The sequence below is a fragment of the Eucalyptus grandis genome, chromosome 4 (genome assembly GCF_016545825.1).
Source record: "Eucalyptus grandis isolate ANBG69807.140 chromosome 4, ASM1654582v1, whole genome shotgun sequence".
Lineage (NCBI taxonomy): Eukaryota > Viridiplantae > Streptophyta > Magnoliopsida > Myrtales > Myrtaceae > Eucalyptus > Eucalyptus grandis.
Genome location: NC_052615.1, coordinates 8,279,968 through 8,305,939, shown reverse-complemented (window position 1 = coordinate 8,305,939; position 25,972 = coordinate 8,279,968). Strand labels below are relative to the sequence as shown.

The window sequence follows — 25,972 nt, the reverse complement described above, 5'->3', positions numbered from 1 at the left end:
ATCAAGTCTAGACAGGTTCGCTTATGAAAGGGTCAACTCGTCTATACACAAATATGTGTTGGTCTACTCCTTTAATCCTTTATAGTATGACACTCTTCGACACAATTAATTGTCAATGTTGATTTGTTATTTCTTAAACAGCACATTTAGATATATTTAGGCATCTTTAAACACCTGAGGGGATTGGATACATGCACAGCATAGTCATAGCCATATGGTAGCTAATAGGCTGATATACTGTCCAATGATTGGACGTTGGACCATTGTTAACCATGGCAAGGTGTAAGAATAGATGGTGTCTCCATGCGCTATGAATAGACAAGCAGGAGAAAGAAATTCAGTGCTGCAGAAGGAAGAAAAAAAGGGATTAAGAAAATTCAGGGAGGACTTTTAGTTGAAATGGATACAGTAGGGCTAAAACAAATCAATCTAGCGGGAGAAAACTTCCTCGAACCTCGCCTCTAATTGTGGGGTTATTGTTTACTAATATCATGATATTTTGTCTAATTAAGTTTGGCGGGAGTGATGTCCATGACTTGTAATACATTAATCAAATACATGGTTGAAGAAAGTTTTTTATAATCAGGGATGAAGCAAAACATGATCCTTACTATAATCTAAGGTGCTATGTACTGCTTTTTCCCCACGAGCATATGAATAACGCGCAGTTTTATCTTCCGGAGGATGAGTTATGGAATTTGGGAAAATCCATGTGGAGGAGGGCGAGATACGTAGACTCTAAAAGAAAAATATACAAGTGACAAAAATTGTATATTCTTCTACACAATTACCATGGCTCCAGCATCGAAAACATAATTTGATGGCATGGGGAATCTAGAAGCAATTGCGCAACAAGCATTTTAAGGAAAGTTCACTTCGTTGACATTAACTCACGGAGCGGAAAACCTAGCACTAAGGAAACTTTCTACGGAAAGATCTCATTGATTGATGTGTCTGTTTGGTAGGGTTGTACAACCGGAATTGCCCAAATCAGAAACCGTCCAAACCAACCGATTTTGGGCGATTTCCATGGGTGGTAGTCTGTTTCCTGATTTCTATTTTTGGAACTGGTGGGTGGTCGGTCATGTTCCCAGCTCTAGGGTGGAAACCGGACCAACAATATTAATTTTTTTTAATAAATACTAATTTTCCCAATTTCCCTCTATTTGTTTTCCTCGAGTAGAAACTACAGGATCAAGGCATGTCTTCATCTATACACACATTTTGCTATGGAAGACAACTTCTTTTCTTCTTTTGGAAAGGTCGATTGGATGAAATTTTGAGTAAATTGAACTGTTCCATTGGATTGGATTGGACCGGTTGGTCAATCTAGTTCCTGGTTCCAAGATTGGCCAGTTTGGTCCCCAGTCTAGTTCTTGGTTCTACCTTGGGACTGGACCGGATCAGGAACTGATCATCCCTACTATTTGGTGGTTGAAGTATGTACGGAAAGAATAATGCAGCTGTAAAACGAGGGTCAGACAGATTTACGTGGACTGTGCAAACAGAATCAAGATCAAACAGGAGATGGAAACAGTCAAGCAAACGGCCACGAGATCTCCGAATCAAGCGACATCCGAACCAGCATCTTTTTAAGCTTTGAGAACCAAATTTGCTTCTTCATTCACTTTTGAGCTAGCACTTACGATTGTATCGACAGAGATTATATGTCTCTTGTAAACAGCTTTACTAGGATTCTAGTATAGCAGGACATGCTGTTGCTGCGGCAGAAATACATCGTATCCCAGTGATTTTACTTGGTTTGGTAGTGAAGTTCAGCCTGCACGGATTATAAGGCCGCTAATGCCGAGAGAGAGAAAGAGAGAGAGAGGACTAGGCGTCGACGGCCGAACCTCAGTACGTACTTGACCCATCATCTCTCGTCCCTCGAATAGTGAATGTTTGTTATTTGCTAAATAGCATCGTCTATCTATCTCATAGGACTATCGTTCTAACAGTTTGCAAAAAGACCTAAAGGAAGGATGGTATTATTGACCAATTCACCCCTTCCCTCTTAATTGCCATTTTAGGATTTCGGCCTTGGCACCACCAACGCTGGTTGACACACCTCGCCACGATAAACGACCCAACAAGACAACGATGCACGCATTAGATTGTAAGACGTGCCTCTCAAAGTTTAGGTCATGAGACCTCTATTGAAGGTTGAAGAAGAGAGAGTCGGGAGCTGTGGCGGATGGCAATGATGGCCAGATGGGCTGTGGAGGCGGCACTTAACATTGTGGGCTGTAACGAGCCCAAGCTTGACCTTGCGGTGGCAATCGCGTCCCGTGGCGGCTCTGCGACGAAGAAGAAGGAAGACCAAGAAGAATAAGAAAGGAAAGCAAAGAGAAATAATAGTTCTCATTTTATTATAATGTTAAGTGCAGTACGTTAATTAAGGCTGCGCATAACAATGTTTCTTAGCTGGGAAAAGTTTTTTTTTTTTTTTTAAATAATTTTTTTATATTTCTATTCTTGGGATAAAATAAGGTGTTTGGTAACTACACAAAATTTCTATTTTAAAACTATAAAAATAATAGAAATGTGTTTGGTACATAATAGTTTTTTTTTGTATTTATTCATTTTTTATTCTTGCTCACGGATACCGACCGCTGACCACTGGCCACCGCTGCCGCCGCACACAATCACCGATGGGCTATACGGCGACGGTCGGCGGTGACGGCTGACGGCCGGTGACAAGCGGAGAGCCTGGCGACGGCGGCGGCGGGGGGCAACGGTGAATGGCGGCGGAGGCCGCGATCAGCGACGATTGACGGTGGCTCCGAGCAATTGGAGGTGACCGCGACAAGAGAGAGGAACAAAAGAAAAAAAATTGGCTTATTTCTAGAAGTTATTTCCGGGAACAATAAACTACTTTTTTTTTTTTTTTCTTGTTTCTATTCCAAAACTGTTTCGGGAACCAAAAAAATAGAGAAATTGTTCCTGGGAACAAAAGTTTTACCAAACAGATTTCTATTTTTTTTTTTATTTCGGGGAACAAAAAGACAGAAATTGAGAGAAACGAAAATACTACCATGCAGACCCTTAGCTGTGGAAGAGAACTATATCAGTTTCATTTAAAGGAGGCTCCACATTTCCAGTGCAATCAAAAAGTAAAGATACTTAATTGATTAAGCCAAAAAAAAGACCTATTTGAGTACTGATTCCAAAACGAGAAAAGGTTCCCGTACTTATGATACCATTTCTCTTTTTGGGAGTGCGAGATTTATGTAATTGTCGGGAATCACTTCTCACGATCTAAAGCTAATCTCAGACATTGCAAGCAGAATTGTACTTCGAGTTATAAAGCTCTTTGTTGTGCAAAGTCTCTCATTATACTAATGCAACCAACGTAGGTTGACAAATGATCCGTTTACATGACATATAGATTGCCCATAATTAAGCATGTTGATATCAAGACTAGACAGGTTCGCTTATGAAAGGGTCAACTCGTCTATACACAAATATGTGTTGGTCTACTCCTTTAATCCTTTATAGTATGACACTCTTAGACACAATTAATTGTCAATGTTGATTTGTTATTTCTTAAACACGACACATTTAGATATATTTAGGCATCTTTAAACACCTTTAGACACGTTTATACACGTCTAAACACATTTTCACATGTCTAAACCTTTAAAGTTGTAATATGATCAACCCACATATTTGTTCATATTAGACCTAAATTTGACATGATGCGATTATGCGAATTGCCTCAACATAATTGATGTAAAGCAAGGGGAATATAATATTGGATGTATAAATTACCCCCCGTGTACAAATTATTACATGGATTTACAATTACTTAAGAGAACCAAATCAAATACGAAATGAAACACCCAAAAATGAGGTTCAAAGATAATAGAAACGCTATATGTATGTACCGTATGATTTAACCAGATCTGCTTTACATATGCTTACTCACCACCTCACAAAACTTAAACCCGCTATCTGAAGGATAACTTGAAGCTTTTCAGTCTTCCAAAACAGCATCAGGCCAACATGTTTCGGAAGTTGTAACGACATCTAAGAGCGACAGCGGCAACAAGCATAACAAGCTGAATACTCTTTGCCAACATATACTTAGAGGACAGGCGCTATATTTATTATTTGACAGGAGGAGAAAAAGAATCAAAGAATGAGCAGGAGTACAATACAAATGTCTCACTTAACGCTTAGAGACATGTTTTACATGGCCTAAAAACTTTGTCCAGACCCACGTGTTTGGCCCGACTTGGTCGCTGTTCCCCCACATTGCAGAGGGAGGCACTCAAAACGAGGACGAATCGTTTCTTTCGAAGGAGGACATAAGTGCAGATGCCAAAAATTAGATGTTACCTTTGTATCATCTATCTGCAGGCCAAAGTTCCACACCATCAATGTGAGGGAGAAGCATTTCGAGCATGACTTCTAGCAGAATCAACACTCCACCTTGTTCGTGGTATAAGGATGGGCTTGCAGCAGATTAGAGTAAATAGCAACTCCCATATAAACATCACCATGCTGATCCAGATAAATATGGTCCTCTTCCAGTACCATAGGATCCTTCTTAAAAGAGGAAGCTCAGACTCCAGGGTTAGCGATGCGTCATATATTTCAGGGATGCCAGCTCCAGGACGGAATTCTGCCCGTTGTTCAAGGACCACCTTTACACAGGCAGTGGGTACATTGCCTTCAATAAAACCTTGAAACTTCACATGGATGGTTTCAGATTCTGATACATAGCCAGCAATCAGCGGAACTACTTTAAGGAAAGTTAAGAGAAGGCGGATAGGCTCGCTTTTGAAGAGTAGCATGCACGGACGGCTTAAACTTGAAAGTACTTCACCATCAGCGGACAGCAGATCAACCCTGACCTAACAAATGTTAAGGATTTGAAAGTCAATCTTCAAGATAAGTGGTTATTTTATTACTTTGGTTGTAACCTACAAAGTTGGACCAAAAATAAAGGACAAAGGATGAGCAGGAAAACAATACTATTTGTGTGAAACAAGAAAGAAGAAAAAAGTCATACATACGACAACATAAGAGTAAATAATATAGACATAGCAATGATAACGTCAAATTTACTTAAGCCTGCTCAAGCAGGAAAGATGCCAATACTTGCGGGGTAACTAAAACTATTTCGGAAGAAGAAGCTATGCTTGATAACTTGTACACTTCCAGTGGACCAAAAACTACCAACAAGTTTATCACTAGTACAAGTAAATCTTTCACCTGACAAGGCAACACTAGCCCAGGCTAAAAGAATATGGGGCATGAAATGAACCCCCGCTAAAAGAAACTTGTCACGCTACAAAATCCCAGAATGCTACTATTGGTGAATCAGACCCTTTGCAAAGAATCCTCAGAACTAGGATGAGTGAAACTTCCCAAGAATCTGGCAAAGATCTAGACTTGCAGGATCCAGTGCTAACTAAGAGGCAACAGCAACTCTTGAAGGCAATGCTCTCTACAGTCAGTATATAAGAAGGAAAGGGCTTAGGCAAATAAGTACATAGCTCTCTTGGGAAGGCCCACATCTACCTTAAACAAGACTTACATTTCGGAACCTGAGCAAATTAAGTTGTATAAAACATAATGCGGGTTTGCTACAAATAGCACACATATAAAATCGCATCACACTATGAACAGTAAGCATAACATGACATTTCAAGCCAATCAAACTGAACCCAATTCAACAGCAAGAAGAAAGTTACCTGAAAGACACCTAAATTTCTGTTGTACTCAGACTCTGGCAATGTCAAAGACACAGTTGCTTCCAGCTCGTGACGAGGAGGAATAACCCGCGATCTCCCACTCTTCCCCACATCAACAACTATCCCTCCACATTTCATACCACAATCTGCACCGGCACAAGAACTTACCGGTAGATAAGCGGCCGGGCTGTGTTTCGTATAATCAAAGTTCAATTTGTCCTCTATCCTGATCGGCTCTGCCACCAGAAACCTCATTATAAGACCACTAATCAGAGCAGCAGTCACCAGTAAACCGACCAAGATGAAACAAACATACATCGACCAAAAGAGCCCCCAACCGCACCGCAGCACGAGCTTCCAAATTGACTTATTGTCCTCGAACCATTCACGTACAAAAGGACTCATTTTATCGCACACCGAATTGCATACGCTCGATATCTTTCCAGTCAAACACTTCACGCCACGCCTCATTGTCGCATAGGGGTCGAAGACGAAGGCGTAAAATGTACGAAAACACCAAAATGGGAAAGTAATAAAGCTAACTAACAAGTTAATTTGGAATCCAATTGCCTTAATTAGTATTCCCGCCATAGATATGAGCAAACTAGAAGACGTGGTTTCACCAAGCGGAACCGCCGAGTCAGCCGAGTCGGCCGAGTCCATTGAGTCGCCGATTCGTTCGTCATCCACCGCGGTCACTATAGACGCGTCATCCTTCCGCTCGCCCGCCCCATCACAGACCTCCTCGGACGGAGTCACGATCGACTCCCCCGCCGTGTCGCCGACTCCAGCATCGTTCGACGTTGTTATGGCGGAATCCTCGCCCTCATCACGCCGAGCAATGCCCGGAACCGAAATCGAGCTCCTCTCCTCCACATCCGAGCGCGCTCGCTCGATAGGACCTTCCCCTTCCGTCAAATCGCGGTAAAGCCTGAACCTGTTCTCCCTGGAACGGGCGGCGAAGCCCGATTCGGCCTCGGCCTCTCCTCCGGCGGGGACCCTACCCGAACGCCGGCGCCGGAGGCCGGAGGGAATCTCCGGCGAGGAGGAGGGCGGCTTCGGTTCCGATCCGTCGAGGGGAGCGGCGGAGTCGTCGGGAGCCGGGCAATCGTAGAACGGGAAGTCGTCGCAGGCATCGTGAAACGTGGAGCCGGCGTCGCCGTCGTCGTCGTCGTCGCCGGAATTGGACGAGCCCATGGAGAATCGAGGTGAATCGGGAACGGAGATCGGGGGCTAGGGTTTCGTCACGTCCTGCGTGGAGGAGAGCTTCTGGAGCGAGACAGGATGGGGACGATCTCGTCCCGGAGCCACGTGGCGGGAGAACCGAGCTCCACGTGGCATCTGGGCCAGCGGGGCACGATGGGAGGTAAAAGGTCCGAGACGCTAAAGCTCGGCTCGGCCCGGGCCGGGCCGGGCCGACTGTTTGGAGGCCCCAGAATTCCCGGGCCGGGCTGTCGGGCTCGAAAGAGAGACGGGGTACACCAATTGAATTAGCCCGGCGGGCCTTAGTGGCTCAAGAAAGGCCCGGCGCAGTGTTTCTCATGAAGGATAAAGAAGGGGCGGCACTCCAATTGAAGCGGCAGATCCTTTAATCGAAACGGAGATTCTCCGCCCACCCAAAGTAACAAGAAACTTGTCTATAAAATTCTAAACCCATCACGTTTTTGTCAATTCACTCATAAACTTATTAACATTGCCAATTGAGTTCATTCTTATAATTTTGGTTGGAAATTGCTAACATGGCACGATTGATACTAAAGTAAGTAATTTTTAATAATATTTTAATATATCTTTTAAATTATATATTTATTATTTTGTCCTCTTTTCTTTTCTTTTTTTTTTTTTCTTTTCTTTTTTTCCCCATCCCTTCTTCTTCCTCGACCACAGTGAGGTTACCTTCATTGGAATCTAGCAAGGGTTGACCTTGCTAAAGGCCTATGAGGGCGAGCTTTGCTAGCTTCAGGTAAGGTCAACAAGGGCGAGCCTTGACATCCTCTAGCAAGGTGATCCTCACTAGCCTTCAGTGAGGGTCACTAGTCGTTTCCTTTAGTCAGTCGTTGGCGACTACTCTTAAGCCCCGTTGTTGGCTAGAGAAGAGAAGAATGGAGGAAAATAAGAAAAAAAAATTATAATATTATTCAAATTTTTCTAAATTAGCGCCGACTATTTCATGTATTTAAGATAAGCAGAGTCCATATCAGCAATTTCTAACTAAAAGTAATCGGATTGATCTCAATTGATAACACATGAAAATATTTAGAGCTTAATTAGCAAAATTAAAAGCAAATTATAGACTTTTTTAGATGATTTTTCCCGAAAAGTAAGTTTAGGGGCCACGCCATCATCCGTATGCGCTATGCATGAAGCCTCTCGTTCGGTGCAGATCCTTGTGAAAAGTCATTTAAATCGGAAAAGAACACTTTATAATTGCAATTTCCTCGCCACTTGTAGCGATTCCATGGCAATTCCCGATCCGATGTTGTCTCTCACATCAATCGACTGCAAATTTGAAACGTGTTCTACACGCACACGTCGTCTCTCTCTCTTTTCCGGCCCGCGATTTTGCAGCCATGCACGTGTCCTATGGTCGTACAATAATTTCTCCTCGACCGTGCCCCACTCGTCGGAACCGACATCTAGTCAGCTCTGAGGTATTCATTCTACGAGACGGGGTCTCGTCTCCGCGTGGGACGCCCGCGTCGCTGTCCGTTCGGATAGGCCAATTTCATGCGACAACGAAAGATGAAGAATCGAACACGGCCCATGCGGTCAAAGCCGGCTTAAAAAGATTTCGACCCTTTGACCCCTCTCTTCTGCTGAAGTGAAATTCTTTATGGATTCGTCATTGGCCAAACGTAATCACGAAGTAAAAGCTTTTGTAAATGAACCTAAAAGTTCGTGAACTGATATGGCGAAAATCTCTCCCGAAACTATTGCTTAATTTATTTTCATTTTTTCCTCTCTTTTTTTAATCATTTCATTTTTTATTTCTTTTTTACCCTTTCATCATTCTTTGATGAAATTTTATTAAATAGCAGACTGTACTAATATACTTAAAATACAAAAATACCTCAAATATGTAATAAATATAAATATATATTTATATTTATATATTTAATTTATATTATAAGATAGAATTAAAGTCAAATATATAAATTTAACTAAGATTAAATTAAAAAACTAAATTTTCATTTTTTCATATTTTGAATTTCTTATATTTAGTTCAAATACTATTTATATTGAAATATAATTTTAATTTTCTTAAGTTAATAAGTTTGTTATTTGAAAAAAAAAAATTATATTTATGGATTTTACAAATCCTATTTACTTATGTTCCAATTTTCTCTATAGAGTAATTTTATTCAGCTTATATCCCTTTATATATGATTTTATCCTATCTTAAGTAGGCATTAAACACGGTATAGAATAATATCGATCTTATCTCGAATTTCATCTCGACCGCCAAACATAGTCATAATGTAAGATTTTCATCTTCAATATAAAGTCTAAACATAAGCCCAAGCTTATTCCAACCGAAGTAGACTTTACAATTGGGTCTTGAGTTCAAACTAGATTGAGATAATTTCACTCCAAGAGTATTTTTCTAGATCAATATACTTTAAGATGATTATCAGACTGACCAAATTTTCATGAACAATTTTGTCGACGTCAAAATCTATTATGAAGTTTTCTCAATAGTGGCGGATCTTTTACTCAAATTACGGATTCTCTACCCACCTAGAGTAACTTTAGGAGCCACGCCATCCACTGTATGCATGAAGCCCTTCATTTGATGCAGGTGAATGAGACATTTTATATATCCTTGTGAAAAAAAGTCACTTCATTTAAAAAAAGAAGAGGAATAAGGAATAAGAACACTTCATGACTGCGATATCATCGCCCCTAGCAATGACTCCACATCAATTCTCAATCTAGTATCGTCTCACGTCGCTTGATTGCAAATTTGAAATGGCTTCTATTCAAATTCGTCGTCTCTCTTTCCAGTCCGGCGATTTTGCAGCCATGCACGTGTACTATGGTCGTACGATAATGGGAAAATGTCACAAACAATCCCTAAATTTTTACTTAATGTGCAATCTCGTCCTTAGACTTTTAATTTATTTAATTTGATTCATGAATTATCGACAAATGTCTGATCTAGTCATTGACTATTTGAAAATTGACAAATTTTATTCTTCCGTTAGTTAAAGTTAACGGAATTGGGCATTTTGATCTTTTTACTTTTTAATATTTTTTTCTTTTTTTTTTATTCTTCTCTCTTCCCTCCGTTGGCCATGGTGGAGCCGATGGAGGGAAACCAGCATCCGGCGAGGGTCGCCCTCGCCTAGGCTGGCTAGAGCTGTCCTTGCTGGCGTTGGGCGAGGGTCGTCCTCGCCCGACATAGGGGAGGGTGGCCCTCGTCGGCATCGGGCAAGGGCCTCCCTCCCCAGATCTGGCGAGGGCACCCCTTGCCCAAGTTTGGCAAGGGTCTGGCAAGGGCCGCCCTTGCCCGCCTCAGCCAAGGGCCGTCCTCGCCTGATGCCGGCGAGGGCCGCCCTAGCCAATCTAGGGTCACTGCCAACGGAGGAAAGAGAAGAAGAAGAAGAAAAGAAAAAAAATAGTCATCACTTAAAAGTTTGAACAGAATGATTAACTTGAGCAAATCAAAAGCTTAATGATGAAATTGAATATTAAATAAAACCTCAAAGATCATTTGTGACATTTTCCCTATTAAAATTTCTCCTCGACCTGCCCCACTCTCGTCGGAATGGACGTCTAGTCAGCTCCAAGACAATAATTCTACGTGATGGGGTCTCGTCTCCGGGTGAGACACCCACGTCGCTGTCCGTCCAGATATGCAAATTGCATCCACTAAAGGAAAATTTATTTCTAGATAGTCACCGGCCAAACGTATTCACGAAGCAAAAGCTTTTGAAAAATCCATGACATCAACCCTGAGATTGAGATGCTCTGAACTTAGCTTTTATCTGGCAGCCACTGTTGACGGTCCCCCCAAACAAGTGGCAAATTCATATGTCGAGTGGTGGCATTTTCTTTTCTTTCTCTGTAGTGAAACTTTCATGATGTCCTAAATGGACTAGTGTTACCTACTTTCTAGTGCTACGATCATTGTCCTATTCTTGGAAGAAGAAAAAGCATGGAGGCCGATTTACAGCATTACTAAATTAAGCGGTGTGACGATGGCAAACACTTGCCGGATGTTGAATACAGCTTGATTCTATAAATATATTTTTTATTTTAGGAAAAAATTTCACTTTAATCACGACCTCAAGCTCCACTAAAGCAGCCTAGCAATGATTCAATCTACAAAGGCATGGACGCCAAGAGAGATCTCAGCTTTTAGGCCCACGATTAAATTTCGGTTACAATCCCGTTTTTCGTCCACAAAGGGGAAGAATGTAAATATGCATATATAGTCTTTTTTCTCAAAAAATATGCATATATAGTTGGTTGCTTGTACTTAAGTCCGGTGTGTAAAACATTGAGCTCCAATTACATTTTCATAAATTATTATGCGCAACTTATTTGGTTCACATAGTAAAAATTCATTTCTATTTAAAACACATGCCACTAAATAACTTATGTAGAAACAAGAGCTATTATTTTATAATCTTATTCTTTGCTCATATTATTTATTTGTTTATCTTCTGTTTATATTCATTGAATATCCTAACTTTGGAGATTTCACTACATACTCATTATGCCTTAATCTAAATTCTCATTTTTGGCAAAATCATTAAATTTCTTTAACTTTTCACGAGTACAAAATTAAATTATAGCAAAAGCTTATTGGTCTAATAGGTGGCACGTGGCAAAACTGTCCCACATATCATAAGTGAAGTGTTTAGTAGCGAGTATTGGAGCGTACATTCTCTTAGCTTCGGCATTAACTATAGCTTCAACGTTAACTATGTATATAATGTGTTTGATTATGTGTTACCGAATAAGCTTGACTTTTCAAGGTCAAATAAACTCAATTAACATTTTGATGCTAGGACTTTTTTGTTTATAATAGCAAGCATATTCTACTCTAAGCTAGAGTTTACATAAAGTAAATTTAAAACGATGTCGTTTTGTGTCTAAATGCTGACATGTCGATTTTATAATATGGTGAATTGATACGTGTAATTGGACATTGAAAGTTTGATTACTTGATTAGTTCCAAGTCCAGTATAATGTAATAATTATAATATTGTGGAGTTCTTTGAAAATTAAATTAATTTAAGCTTAAGCTCAAATGAGAAGTTTAGTATTTCAAAAAAAAAAAAAGAGAAAAAAACTCTTCAAAAATCGAGCACAAGTAATTGTAATTTTTACTAGCTAACACCTTCCACCTTCACAAAAGTCCCGAGGCAAAACAAGGAGAAAGCAAAAAAGTTGATAATCTGACAGGAAAAGTTTAGGTGATGATCTTTTTGTCTTCTGAAACTGAAATGAAAGTTTGACTCCGGTTCATTTGGTACGGTGGCGGCTACGCTCCAACATGCACACCTCCAACCCAGAAAGGTCAAATAGAGTGAAGAGAGAGAGAGAGAGAGAGAGAGAGAGAGAGATTCCTCGTTTGCACATCGGGCAGGTGGAGTTTGCTCCCTGTCGTCTTTTGATGCTACGTTTCCTCGTTTTGATTCTTTTGACAATACTCTGAGAACGCAAGTCCAAAGCGAAAACAGCTCTCTGGGTCCTGGCTTATCCGAGGCCCACATTTTCTCTTGATCATGGTTGCGAAGAACTCCTTAATTTTCTTTATTTTTGCCTTGTGCTACTTCAGGATGCTTAGATTGGCTGAACCAAAGGTTTCTCCCCAAGAAGGTGAGTGCAAAATCTTCAGTTTGTCCGCATAACGATTCGAACTCTGGAGATAATTAAAAGTTTTTTGCTGAGTTTTTCTCAGCTTTGCCTTCTTAAGATGGTTTGGAGTAGCTAAGTTGGCTTTGCATCTGTCTTTGTTTATGGAATTTTGTGTTTTTCAGCCTTTCTTTAGTGGGTTTGAAGCACAACGAGATCTGCTGTACAGTAACTTACAACAGAAATAAAAAGAACAGACAAAATCCAGTTCTCTCTTTCGTCACGTTGTCCACAATTCTTATTTTGCTTGCCGTTATGCTGATTCTGCTGTTTCTTGGATTGATCTTGGTTGGAGTGGTTTCTTCTCTTGGGTCTGCATTGCAGAATTACTAAAACTTAGTCTAGGAACTTGGAAGCAAATTTGCAAAGATTGGTTTGGGGTTACGATTGTTTGTTATGCTTAATACTTTTCCAGTAAGTTGTCCTGATCTTTGCTAATGATATCAGGCAAATATCCTTAAATATTTGATTGGCTACTCAGGTCACTGCAATGACACTAATCTTTTTGCTTATTTTCTTCTTTACGTGGTTCTGAATGGGATTCAGTGGACGCTCTTCAACAAATTGCTGCTAAACTGGGGGCCAAGTATTGGGAGTTTGATGGTGATTCTTGTGAAGTTGTAAAAGTTGGTGTAACAACAGAAATACCAAAAGGAGCAGACAGTACCGTTGCTTGTGAATGCAACTTCCTAAATGATACCTTCTGTCATGTCGTAAACATGTATATACTCCTCAGCTCGTTACTCAGATTTAATGCATAGTTTTGCATCTTGACTGGAGAAAATATTCTTTTTTTGTCTATCTATAATATACAGTCTCTTAAAGCAGGGTTGATGTAACTTACAACAGTAAATAGTGTGAATATCTGGGGCTGCTTTGACAATGTTCAGATTCTTGGTTGCAAATGCAAAATGATAGGTGTTACATAGGCAGCTGAATAACATGCATTGACAAAACATGAAAAGGTTTGAGTCCACAATTTCTCTTGGGAAACTAGTTATTGCGACCTTGAAAGCTGAGACTGTGACTCAAATGAGAGCCTCGCTATATACAGGTATGAGAAAAAAAGGACCTCATTTCTGCAGCTGGAAATTTTTTATACGTGCAGACTAGGTAAAAATCTGTATATTTTGATTGAGTCAATTTCCGCAATTTTTCATAATATTCTTCAGAAGGAACCAAGAAGATGCTGACTCTCTTTTTAAAATATATAATATGTAGGATGTTTAGATTGTAATCATCTACCTAATATTCCCTTGCTTACTGGACTGCCAGCCACTATTTAGTTCAAAATTCCCATACCATGATAACATCCAATTCCAAACATGACATTTTAGAAGATTATGTAGACACATAGTGAATTATCCTAGAATATGTTTGACTATTTTTTTAATTATACTCTTTTGTACTTCCTTTTAATTGTCATCCTAGTTGGCTAAAAAACATTAAAGCCGGTCATTATAATTCCTTGTAACCTTTCAAAGAACAGCTTATATGCAGCATTGGTGAGTATAGATGTGCTTTGCAAATTTAAAACAGTTTTTCATTGCATGCTTGTAGCATAGCCTGTAAGGACCTCTTTCTGTTGTTTGTCTGTGTAGAAATTGTTATCATTCATCGTGTGATGTTACTTGAGTTTGTCTAATTTTGGTTTTGATGCTTTGTAGAACTCTCAAGGGCTTTAGTCTCCCTGGGATCCTTCCCCCTGAACTTGCTAAGCTTCCTCACCTTAGAAAAATGTGAGACCTTAATTAAACACTATCATATTTCTTGCAGATATAAGCTAATATATGGACATGGAATACTTATTTGAAATCCTACTTTGTGGATAAATACTATCTTATTCTTGTAGTGACTTCGCTTATAACTACCTCTATGGGACAATACCTCAGGAGTGGGCTTCTATGCGGTTGACTTCAATGTAAGATCCTTCTAAAGATTCTATTCTAATAATTCTATCTTGTACTGGCATCTCATTAGCCTTGGTATAAATAATTGGAGTGATCAATGCAGCTCTGTTCTCGTGAATCGCTTATCTGGGGAAATTCCAAAGACTTTGGGCAGTATCACCTCTCTCACATACCTGTGCGTTTTCAACATCTTTGTCTCTGTTGCTTGCAAGTTTGCTTACAGCTGTAATAATGTCTATAGAATCTCTTAGTTGCCATGATTACTTTGTGCGGTGAAGCTACGACACTTACTATGCAATTTCCTTAAGTTATGTTGGATCGTACTATTAGTGATTTTACTGGGGATTCTAAATCAGATGCCTTGAGGCCAACCAGTTCTCTGGCAACATTCCTCCTGAGCTCGGAAGTTTGATCAACCTACAAACTCTGTGAGATGCTGTATAATTATTTATTGTCCACTTGTTCTGATTGCAAGTTTTATATATATTAGATGTTGATGTGGGCCTGTTCTTGGCATGTTATGCTGGCAGGATTCTGTCCTCCAATCAGTTAACTGGAAACTTGCCAACCTCTTTTGCTGGTTTGATAAATCTTACAGATTTGTATGTTGTTGTCTCGTTCCTCCCATACAGATTATATATCTTAATTCAAATGTCTGATGACACATTTCAATTGCATAATGCAGGAGGATAAATGATAATAACTTCAGTGGCAGAATACCAGAGTTCATCAAGAACTGCTTACAACTCAATAGATTGTAAGATCTTTTGAAATTTTTTAAGCTAGAGATGATGAATAAGAGCAAACACTACTCATTCCAAGCAAGTAACTATCATTTTTCATATTGTGATGGGCAGAGAAATGATCGCAAGTGGGCTGGAGGGGCCTATTCCAACTGTTGTCTCACTTTTCAATAACATGGTCCACTTGTAAGCGTACAGTATCCTGTCATGATCCTGTGAAACTCATATTTGAAAATCTGACGTGCAGTTATCAAGTTGAGAAATTTATAGCAAGTTCTTATGTCTTTTTCAGGAAAATTAGTGACATAATCAGTCCCAGACAGCTATTTCCTAATCTCAGTAATATGACAGGCCTCGTAACATTGTAGGTTTGATTCTTGTTTCACTCATTTCTCTACTAGGAAATCATTTTGTTACATGTCATGAATGTTTGAGTAACTAATCTGTTACATTGTCAGGGTGCTAAGGAGCTGTAACATATCTGGGGAGATTCCCTCTTACATTTGGAACTTAGAAGAACTAGAAGTCGTGTAAGTATTACTCGTGTGAGTTATTGTCTGTAAAATTTCTAAGCATGCTTTTTGCATCATGTACAGTACAAATCATGCTAATGTCATCACTCATTCTCAATTTCGAGAAGACTTTCTAACCATCTTCCATAATCTGAAAGATCCTTTGGAGAAGTCAGTGCAATTTTTCATTGCTGTGCAAAGGTAGTGGTTAATCTCGTCTGGGTGCTCAAATGAACTTGGAACTTTCTTTTTTAGCCGCTGTATGAGAAACGGTAGATGCGCAAGTAGGATTTGTCAAAGTCATGTTGTGCAAGAGAGCTGAAAGTGCACAATGATAACATTCCATGATCAAAGGATATATTCTACTGATGGTGTTGCCTCGAATATGCCAGAAGTTAGGTGCGAAATTTGGTTGGGACCTTGTACTGATCTTTCTTTTTAATAAAAAGAACAGTCAAATTGTACTTTTTGTTTATTAACTCAATTAACCTAAACTTGATAAATCCATGTACCATTGTTCGGCACTAATACAGAATTGCCTCCTGCTGTGGTTCTCCACATATATTTTGTTCTGATCCGCAATAGTGGACTGTTATAAGCACCTAGAATTACAGCCTTGAAGGTGGAGATATTTTTCCCACAACCAAGACATCGACTGCTGCCCCTTCTTACTCGTACTTTACCAGTTGACAATCGGTGTGAGTTGCAATATTATACGTATGTATAATTCATAACCTCCAAAAAATTTGGTTCCACTCCTGATTAACAGCCACAAACAGTACTTGACTGACATCGCCATATCACAACAAACCATGCATCTTTTTTTTCGATTGTTTTAATGATTGGAGGACCAAACTGATGTTGCATGGAATTTGTGTATAAATTGGGAATACGTGATTCATATTAATCCAAAGTTCGTTTTTCAGTTGGTGACCAAATTTAACTATACAGGAAAGTTACCAATATGGGCAGGGGGTTTTCTTGGTAGGATGTTTGGCGTTAATTTCTGCATCCAGTCAAGTTTGTGTACATACTGTCTTCTCAACATTACTACCCTCTGATTATGTTCTGTACACAAGACTTAGAGCTGGCTTTGTTAGCTGAGATCTCTGTTAGACATTCAAGCACTCATATCCTCCATTTAACAGGGAGCTCAGCTTCAACAGATTAGTTGGTGAAATTCCAGCGACAATCACTGCAAAAAGATTGAGATTTATGTAAGTCTGTACCCTACCAATTGTATGAGATATAATGAAATGGGTGGTGACATGACCATGTAAATGGAGATTTGTTTATAAAAATCTTTCTTAATAGGATCGAATTAAAAGCTGAAAAATTGAGCCATGCGATCATCACATATATCAGTGTTTTTATTTTATGCGCTCTAAGAGGTAGAGGGAAGACATGAAGCCATGTTTAACAAAACCCAACATGCTTGTAGTAGCAAACGTTGCAACCTCAAATGGGGGCATTCAATCTGTAACTATGTCACAGTATATATTCGGATGCATCAATAAGTTTTGTTTTTCTCATGTTTTTTGGTGCTCAATTTTTCTTCATGAGTGCTAAAACGCCAGATTTTGTTTTGGCTAGCTTTCTAACGGGCAATATTCTGAGTGGACAAGTACCAGACTCAATCTTGAAGGATGGAACCAGTGTGTATGTTTTCTTCTCGTCAAAGTTGATTTCACAAGCTTACTTCCGAATTTTTGGTTTGCCCTCTTTCGCTTATTTGGGATACAATTGCTGTCAAATCTTCATCTTAAGATAAAATCACTTGAATGCTTGTTGTTGTGTGGATGCAGCGATCTTTCTTACAACAACTTTTCACGGCAAAGCTCTGACCAACAAGCTTGTCGGGACAACTTGTGAGGATTCTCGTGATTTTTGCCCAATAAGTCATAGTGTTATGTACTTAAGAAATCTGATGAGTCAGTTTTTCTTCATCTGTCAGGGACCTAAACTTGAACCTATACAAAAGCTCTTCACAAGAGAACAACTTGTAAGATTTCTCGGTTTTTCTTTTTCCCTCACTTTACAATTCTTTTACTTGCTTTAGACGTCTATCATTTATTATTTCTGCTAGCCCTGTTCAAACTATTATGTCCTTGATTCATTTTCAAAAGGCAGGAACACTTATCTTTAACTATCGGTTTATGTTTCTACTCTGCTGCAGAAGTAGAGCCGTGCCATGCTTGGACAACTTCCGCTGTTCACGCTGTATGTATTTTTCTGTGAGCTACAAAACATGTATTGGATACAATGCCTTTCTGTATGAAAAATGAGAAGGTTTTCTTTTTCTGTCCATGGACGGCATCTCCTCATTATTTTGTTCCTAAGATGCGGAGCATTCTTTTTGTAAAATTTTGTGAGACCATTGTCAACTATTCTAAAGTTTAAATTGTTAAATGAAGGCTTGATTTAACATTGCTTAAACACTGCCCCTCTCTCGTAAGTTGGGACTTTGGTCTACAACTAGTGCGTGGAAATGAATAATAGGGGAGGCGAATAAAGGCCTGATAAGATTTGTATCTAGGACCTTTTGCTCTGATATCATGTAAAGTTTTGTAAAACCACTGCCAACTATTTTGAAAGCATAACCTATTAGATAAAGGCTTAAATTAATATTGAAATATGCTAACACCCTTCTTTAAGGTCCATCATTTATTTTGCTGAAGTTTAAACTTGTTCTGACAGATTCGAGTTGCCAACATGTTAACTGTGGTGGACAAGATGCAAACATCAAAGAAAATAAACAGACTGTTCTGTATGAAGGAGATGGACAGGTCAAGGGTGGTACTGCATTATACTTCTTTGATAGAAATCGGAATTGGGGGTTTAGTAGCACAGGTGACTTCATGAACGACAATGATTTCCAAAATACACTATACACTTTAACTTTATCAGATGCAAACATGGATGCTCGCTATACAACGGCAAGAATCTCTCCGATTTCGCTTACCTACTTCTTTTATTGCTTAAGAAATGGACAGTACACTGTACATTTACAGTTTGCAGAGATTCAGTTCACAACTGACAATGCATTTAATAGTCTCGGGAAGCGAATGTTCCATATATATATTCAGGTAGTTCCACGTTTTACTGTTGCGTCTTGTGCTTTATACATATTTGGAGTTGGGCATTCCTCTCAATATGCTACAATATCACAGGACAAATTAGTCAGGAAGGATTTCAATATCAAAGATGAGGCGGGTGGGGTTGAAAAACCTGTAGTGGAAATATTTAATGTCAATGTGACCAATAATATGCTGGAGGTCCGACTTTCTTGGGCGGGTAAAGGAACAACAAGAATTCCCCGTAGAAGTGTTTATGGTCCTCTAGTATCAGCAATTTCTGTTGTCTCTGGTGAGTGAATTGTTTATATATTTTCTTTACGTATAATTGCTCTAGAAGTCAGTAAATGTTTTGCATGAAATCTTTGCAATTTACAAAACCGGTGTAGTTTTGCCTTTCCTTTGCTTTGATTGTTTAATAGTAAAAGTCCAACTGCTTCATTATAATTTGGTCCCAATGAATAAGAGTACTTATTGGGTGAGACATTACCCACCCCAACTTAGGGATAAATCAGTGTCCATTATATGCTCGGACTAATGGTAGTACTACTACTCTTTTTTTTTTTTTTTTAAGAATATGTCGCTTAGCTTTTTCTTCGCGGGTCCAGTTTTAGTATGTGTGACTAGACCTTTCTAGTTGTTTGAGCCTCCAGCTTGCTTTGTTTTAAGGTGGATTGAATACGTGTGGGAGGCATACTCTGGTCAAATTTTATGGGCATTTGGCTTTCTTCAGAAATATTATGCTTCTGCTTTTGCTGAATGCTTAAAGGATGAAGTACACTTCATTTTGCTGGCTTCTTATCATGTTGTCTCTATAATGATAAACATAGAAAAAATTTTAATATTCATCTTAGTTTAGTCAAATTTCTACAGTATAACATGCTGAAAAAGTGCACCTGCTGCTCCCCTCTATGTCAAGAGTAGATCTCATTCTTTTCTTCTCTCCTTGTTGAAAGCTGAAAACAGATTAAGTGCTTAAATTTGCATTCACTGCCACATGGATGAGGACATGACCTGGTACATTTTAGGATCATGCTTGAAACAGAGTGAATTTTACTAGTCTTGCAGTTTTGTGCATATGATAATTTATACGTGGTACGAAACCATATAAAGACATGGATATAAACAAAATGCTTTCTTGTTCTTTCAATTGAGTGCAGAAAGTACCTAAGGAGGATTTGTTTAAACCTATATTCTTCGTTAAATAAGATCATGCATTACATGATGTTGGTTTTCAAAAGCAAAATAGAAGGATTTCTTTCCTTCATTCACAGTATAAACTAGAGCTTGTACTTTTCCTTTGATGTTTTCCTTAGTGCTTTGTTCAGAAGTAGTATTATTTTTTGAGTTGTTTCATTGGGCAGGTTTTAAAGCTTGCTCTAGTCATGGAAAAAGGAGAACTAATTCTATCTTCATAGGAGTTGGAGTCTCGTGCTTTGTTTTCTTCATCCTGTGCATCCTTTGGTGGAAAGGGTACTTGACTGGGAAAAGGGGGAGAAGAAAATCTGCAGGTTGTACCATGAATCCCTCCCTCTCAACTTGGATCATATGTATTCAAGTTCAAATGAAATCCTTTTTTCAGGGCCAAATATATGTATGTCTATCATTCACACATCAAAAGAGACAAACAGAAACACAGGCGCATTTATTCATGAATGTTCCTTTCTACATATTTTTTCACTTCGATTCCTTCATTCTTTATTTTGCTCCTCCTTCATTCTCTATAAGAAAAAGGTTCTTCAGTTGGAAAACAATGGTTATACATCTTAGTCTGCATTGCTGCGAGAGTTTCCTTAGGGCATTGGAGAACTATTTCCCACTGATTTTTTAAAATCCTTCTCCAGATGATAACAAAGGATTGGATCTGCAAATACGGACTTATTCTTTGCATCAAATTAAAGCAGCAACTAATGATTTCGATCCTGCTTCTAAGATTGGAGAGGGTGGCTTTGGTCCTGTATACAAGGTATAAAAGTGCTATTCATATGTCGACAATAACAAAGTTCCCACTTAGTTTGCTTCGGAAGAAAGTGTGAGTTATTGTGGTGTGCAGGTTCAATTACCTGATGGTACTTTGGTAGCAGTTAAACAGCTCTCATCCAGATCGAAGCAAGGGAATCGTGAATTTTTGAATGAGATAGGCATGATTTCTTGTTTACAACACCCAAACCTTGTCAAGCTTCACGGCTGTTGCATTGAAGGGGATCAACTGTTGCTGGTCTATGAGTATATGGAGAATAATAGTCTTTTCCGTGCTATGTTTGGTGAGTCTATGAATTTTTCAATTGTAGTTTTTGCTAAATTCTCATGCCATGTGATCAAATTTCGGTGTATAGACAGTGAATGGGTATTTTGTAGGTCCACAGAACTATCGGCTTCAACTTGACTGGCCTACAAGGCTTCAAATCTGCATTGGAGTGGCTAAAGGTCTAGCATTTCTTCACGAAGAATCCAGACTTAGAATTATTCATCGAGATATTAAAGCTACTAACGTGCTGCTGGATGGAGATTTAAACCCCAAAATATCCGACTTTGGATTGGCTAGGCTCGATGAAGAGGAAAAGACTCATATTAACACCAAGGTTGCCGGAACAATGTGAGTCGCCATGTCTCTGTGAGAATATCACAAAAACCATATTTTGACTTGTTCTTATATGTATGATGCTGATGTCTGATGGAAATTTTAACCTAGAACTTATATCCTTATTTGCAGGGGATACATGGCACCTGAATATGCCCTATGGGGATACCTCACCTCTAAAGCAGATGTGTACAGCTTTGGAGTTCTTGTATTGGAAATTGTCAGTGGTCAAAGCAACAGTAGTTTTGTGCCAAGTGATGAGTGCATTTGCCTCTTGGATTGGGTAAGTTCTTCTCATTTTTAACTGCGATCGGTGCTCTATATGATGAACAATCTAACGAGATGGCATGGTATGACGAGATTCATGAGAAGAGCATTTACTCATTTCAAGAAAATCTTCACTTTTAAATTATCTCGGTTTCAGTACTAGAAATTTTTAGGCATTTACATCATTGAATTTAATAAAGGTGCTTGTCATATTAGAAAATGTCGCGAAACATAATATGGCGATCCATTTATTCGATGCTGACGATATTAATGCTATGATTGCAGGCCTGTCAATTACAACAATCTGGCAACTTGATGGGACTAGTGGATGAGAAGTTGAAGCCTGAGATTGATCGAGAAGAGGCAGAAATGGTTATCAAAGTAGTTCTACTTTGCACCAATGCATCGCCATCGCTAAGACCAACAATGTCTGAGGTGGTGAACATGCTCGAAGGAAGGGCAACTATTCCAGATTCAATCCCACCACCAGGCAACTACACCGAAGACCTGAGGTTCAAGGCTCTGAGAGACCTTGACTGTCACATGAAGGGTCGAAGCATGAGTGGAAGCCATTCGGGGAACGTGCCATCAGGGAGCATGACTGCAGTAGACACTTCTGGTTCGTCTTCGGCTTTTACCCACGATGAATGTGTGGAAATTAAACCAGAGTCAAGACTGTATTTAGCATAAGTGTATGTTTTCTTAAATTTAGCAATTTTGCAGCTGCATCAACGAAGCTCGCGGTGCTTGTACAAATGTTATGCACGGCTCGTTGGTGATGCATAGAAGGATGCATCATCTATACAATATTATTCTTTACCCATTTTACTAATGATAGAAGTCAAAAGATGTTTTTCTCTCGCCTTACCTTTTCCTTATCTCATTGTCGCATAGGATTCGAAGACGAAGGCGTAAAATGTACGAAAACACCAAAATGGGAAAGTAAGAAAGCTAACTAACAAATTTATTTTGGAATCCAATTCCCTTAATTAGTATTCCCGCTATAGATATGAGCAAACTAGAAGACGTGGTTCCACCAAGCGGAACCGCCGAGTCAGCCGAGTGCACCGAGTCGCCGATTCGTTCGTCATCCACCGTGGTCACCATAGACGCGCCATCCTTCCGCTCGCCCACGCCATCACAGACCTCGGACGGAGTCACGATCGACTCTGCTGCCATGTCGCCGACTCCAGCATCGTTCGACGTTGTTATGGCGGAATCCTCGCTCTCACACGCCAAGCAATATCCGGAACCGAAATCGGTGTTTCTCATAAAGGATAAAGAAGGGGCGGCACTCCAATTGAATTAGCCCGGTGGAAGCTCCACACCTGGAAGCGGCAGATCCTTTAATCGAAACGTAGAATCTCCACCCACCCAAAGTAACAAGAAAATTTTCCATAAAATTCTAAGCCCATTACATTTTTGTCAATTCATTCTTGAACCTATTAACATTGCCAATTAAGTTCATCCTAATAATTTCCGTTGGAAATTGCTAACATGGACACTAGTTGTTGTACATGGCAGGACCGATACTAAAGTGAGCAATTTTTAATAATATTTTAATATATTTTTTGAATTATATATTTTATTATTTTTGTCCTCTTTTTTTTTTTTTTCTTTTTTCTTTTTTTCCCCTCCCTTCTTCTTCCTCGACGACAGTTAGGTCACCTTCGTTGGAATCTAGCAAGGGTTGACCTTGCCAAAGGCCTACGAGAGCGAGCCTCACTGGCTTCGAGTAAGGTCAACAAGGGTGAGCCTTGCCATCCTCTAGCACGGTGATCCTCAATAGCCTTCGGTAAGGATCACTAGTAGGCATTGTTTTGTGCTAACAGAGTCTTCGATTGTCAATTTAGAACGGCTTCAGCAACAGGAGTTCTTCTCTGTCTCCCATGTTCATCCACCTCGAGTGAGGGCAAGATATCTTAGGAACATGACGGTATCTGCCTTATGGATCAATGAATTCTTCTGGAGCAAGAAACGAGAGTTTGGAACTTTCTCGGACAAGAGGAGGAAAGTATGTATCATGAAACATAGCAATGGAAGAAGTAGATGTTGTTTCTACTGGAACCTCAAGTGGGTAGAAGTGTTTCTTGGCCCACTTTAATATTGGCTTATAAAATGGGGAGAGAGCTGGTTTTTTCTGATGAGGAGATGGTAGAGGTGATTTTGGTGGATCTGGTGAATCTTGGGGTCTAGTACTGAATTTTGGCGGTGGATGTGGTGCATAAAAAACCATGAACTGGTATTTATCACACTCACAAAGAGTGTCAACGGAGGGGTCTCCATTTAAGTATCTTTGGTACACTTTATCCTTCGGCTTTTTTCGTCGAGGTGGAGGTTTTGCAAAAGGATCTACCTCGTTAGGGGAATTCGTACAATGGGAACATTGGCAAAAAGGATCCCAACTTTGTAGTAATGGACAAGATGTCCATCACTATTGAAATGTCGAACAAGTTGTTTTGGATCTGGCTCGGAAATTGATTCACGAACACATTGTTTAATCATGAAGAGGGTATGGAAGATAGAAGGACTTTATTCCTTTTCCTTACCAAACTTGATGGAAACAGTTCCATCTTTTTTTTGGACGAACTCAGAATCCGTAGATTGGAAAGGCTTGTTATGCTGATGTAACTTTTCGTAATTGGTGATCCAAGTCTCTGGAAGGAGCTTGGCCAAAGTATCATTTGAGATCTATCTAGGAACATGGATGCGGGACTCTTGATCATTCTGCATGGAGACAAACAAAGCATCTTCATTATCATTGTTGAAGTTTAGATTAAGAGCATGGTTTTGCACTCGATAAATCATCTGGTAATGTAGTGTTGTGGCTACAAAGTCAGTAGTTTGAGGGGCTCCAGTGAGCTGGACTTGGACTTTTAAGAAAGAGAGTAGCTGGGGGTCTGAAAGAGCATGTTGAAGTTTGGGTATAGAGTCATAAAGACTGTTCCAACATTCAAGGTTGTTTGAACAGTACCAATGCAAGCATGCTGGTACTGTAAAAACCTAGTATCCAACAACGCAATTCTTGCTACAACTAACAAGCCTTTACGACCATGAAAGGTAAGAGCAAGGCGAACAACGCCATAATGGACATATATATATATATCCCTGTTGAGCCCATTGTTTGGGAAATTCTAGAGAGATATGAAGAGTAACAAAATACTCTTTTTCTGAAGCAAGAATGGGGTGCTAGTTGAATTTGGAGGACTGGACGTACTCCTTTACTTGCTCTAAGGTTTGGTGAATATGTTGAGGTATGGAGAGGATGAGTGAAAATGATGAGGTGGGTTTAGCAAAAGCGGAGTAAAGGTTCATAAGAGGAAGTTGGGTTTAAAAAATATTGGTTTCATCGCTAAGAGAAACTTCATAAAGATAATCTATCTTTGAAGCATTGGAAACATGAAATTTTGAAGGGGTTGAAGATGAAGGAGATGGAGTAAGAGAAACGGGTGCTTCGAGGATTTCTGGTTCTGTGGACATGATGTGAAGAGATCTTCTCAACATTAGATTCTCCTACCAAGCGCATGGAACAGATAATATTACAAACGAAACCATAGCTCTAATACCATGAATGAGACCTAGACTTAGAACTAGGGAGTGTGAAGTCAATTTTCGTAGGTATGTCTTCCCACAAAGTGGGCAAACAACTCGTTCAAGCTTTTTAGGGACCGCCTTTAGCAAAAAACCACTAAAGAATGGAGGGAAAATAAGAAAAATATTATATAATATTTTTCAAAATTTTCTAAATTAACGCCGACTATTTCATGTATTTAAGATAGACATAGTTTTTTTTTTTTTTTTTTAGTTCTATTCTATTCCTACACTACACTTATTCTCGACTTTTGCCCGGCCTCTTGCAGGCGTGAGAGTCGAAACCCACTCATGAAATTTACGCGTCCCCATCCCATCCTTTGAACCCCTCACCTCCCCCTTCCATGTTGGAAGAGTGGCCACTGAGGCGAATACCAGTGGTTGATAAACATAGTTCATATCAGCAATTTCTAACTAAAATTAATTGGATTGATCTCAATTGATAACACATGAAAATATTTGGAACTCAATTAGCAAAATTAAAAGCAAGTTATAGACTTTTTAGACGATTTTCCTCAAGAAGTAAGTTTAGGGGCCACACCATCATCCGTATGCATAAAGCCTCTCGTTCGATGTATATGGATGAGATAGTTTACGGATCCTTGTGAAATAAGTCATTTAAATCGGAAAGGGATAATAACACTTTATAATTGCAATTTCCTCGCCACTTGTAGTGATTCCACGGCAATTCCCAGTCCGATGTTGTCTCGCATCACTTGACTGCA

General features: G+C 39.4%; 3 protein-coding genes across 5 annotated transcripts in view; 1 reads left to right on the top strand and 2 right to left on the bottom strand.

Moving 5' to 3' along the window:
- Positions 1–3,744: 3,744 nt before the first annotated feature.
- Positions 3,745–6,980, bottom strand: LOC104440861 (seipin-2). Of its 2 annotated transcripts, none has more exons than XM_010053846.3 (2): positions 5,703–6,975; positions 3,745–4,859 (listed from the first exon to the last, which is right to left on the bottom strand). In XM_010053846.3, exons 1-2 carry the CDS (start codon positions 6,897–6,899, stop codon positions 4,380–4,382), a joined length of 1,677 nt encoding a protein of 558 aa, XP_010052148.2. In that variant the 5' UTR covers positions 6,900–6,975; the 3' UTR covers positions 3,745–4,379. The 2 variants fall into 2 exon arrangements, with proteins under 2 accessions (XP_010052148.2, XP_010052150.2); XM_010053848.3 differs by having other exon boundaries at positions 4,793–4,928; positions 5,703–6,980.
- Positions 6,058–25,972, bottom strand: part of LOC120292739 — a 33,342-nt gene continuing 13,427 nt past the window's right edge. The window contains exons 2-3 of the mRNA XM_039311119.1: positions 22,602–22,877; positions 6,058–6,210 (exon numbers count right to left, since the gene is read on the bottom strand). Of these exons, the coding sequence (XP_039167053.1) occupies positions 22,608–22,877 (270 nt within the window). The 3' untranslated portion in view covers positions 6,058–6,210; positions 22,602–22,607. The remainder of the gene's footprint in view (positions 6,211–22,601; positions 22,878–25,972) is intronic.
- LOC104440859 (probable LRR receptor-like serine/threonine-protein kinase RFK1) lies at positions 12,257–22,502 on the top strand. Of its 2 annotated transcripts, none has more exons than XM_039311116.1 (24): positions 12,257–12,533; positions 13,116–13,290; positions 14,237–14,308; positions 14,422–14,490; positions 14,583–14,654; positions 14,836–14,907; positions 15,010–15,081; positions 15,165–15,236; positions 15,337–15,408; positions 15,515–15,586; positions 15,681–15,752; positions 16,883–16,951; positions 17,328–17,393; positions 17,540–17,602; positions 17,689–17,736; positions 17,911–17,954; positions 18,432–18,820; positions 18,905–19,100; positions 20,227–20,319; positions 20,653–20,774; positions 20,862–21,072; positions 21,167–21,404; positions 21,522–21,672; positions 21,942–22,502. In XM_039311116.1, the coding sequence occupies exons 1-24, from the start codon at positions 12,440–12,442 to the stop codon at positions 22,344–22,346; spliced, it is 3,009 nt and encodes a 1,002-aa protein (XP_039167050.1). In that variant the 5' UTR covers positions 12,257–12,439; the 3' UTR covers positions 22,347–22,502. The 2 variants fall into 2 exon arrangements, with proteins under 2 accessions (XP_039167050.1, XP_039167049.1); XM_039311115.1 differs by having other exon boundaries at positions 12,258–12,533; positions 20,173–20,319; positions 21,942–22,501.

Bases quoted from the DNA above. Each gene is read 5' to 3' on its own strand.
- LOC104440861 (XM_010053846.3), bottom strand. From the start codon at position 6,899: ATGGGCTCGTCCAATTCCGGCGACGACGACGACGACGGCGACGCCGGC. The intron at 4,860-5,702 runs GTAACTTTCTTC...AACATTTGTTAG, and splicing joins GAAATTTAGGTGTCTTTCAG to GTCAGGGTTGATCTGCTGTC.
- LOC104440859 (XM_039311115.1), top strand. From the start codon at position 12,440: ATGGTTGCGAAGAACTCCTTAATTTTCTTTATTTTTGCCTTGTGCTAC. The intron at 20,775-20,861 runs GTATAAAAGTGC...TGTGGTGTGCAG, and splicing joins GCTTTGGTCCTGTATACAAG to GTTCAATTACCTGATGGTAC. The intron at 21,405-21,521 runs GTGAGTCGCCAT...CCTTATTTGCAG, and splicing joins ACCAAGGTTGCCGGAACAAT to GGGATACATGGCACCTGAAT.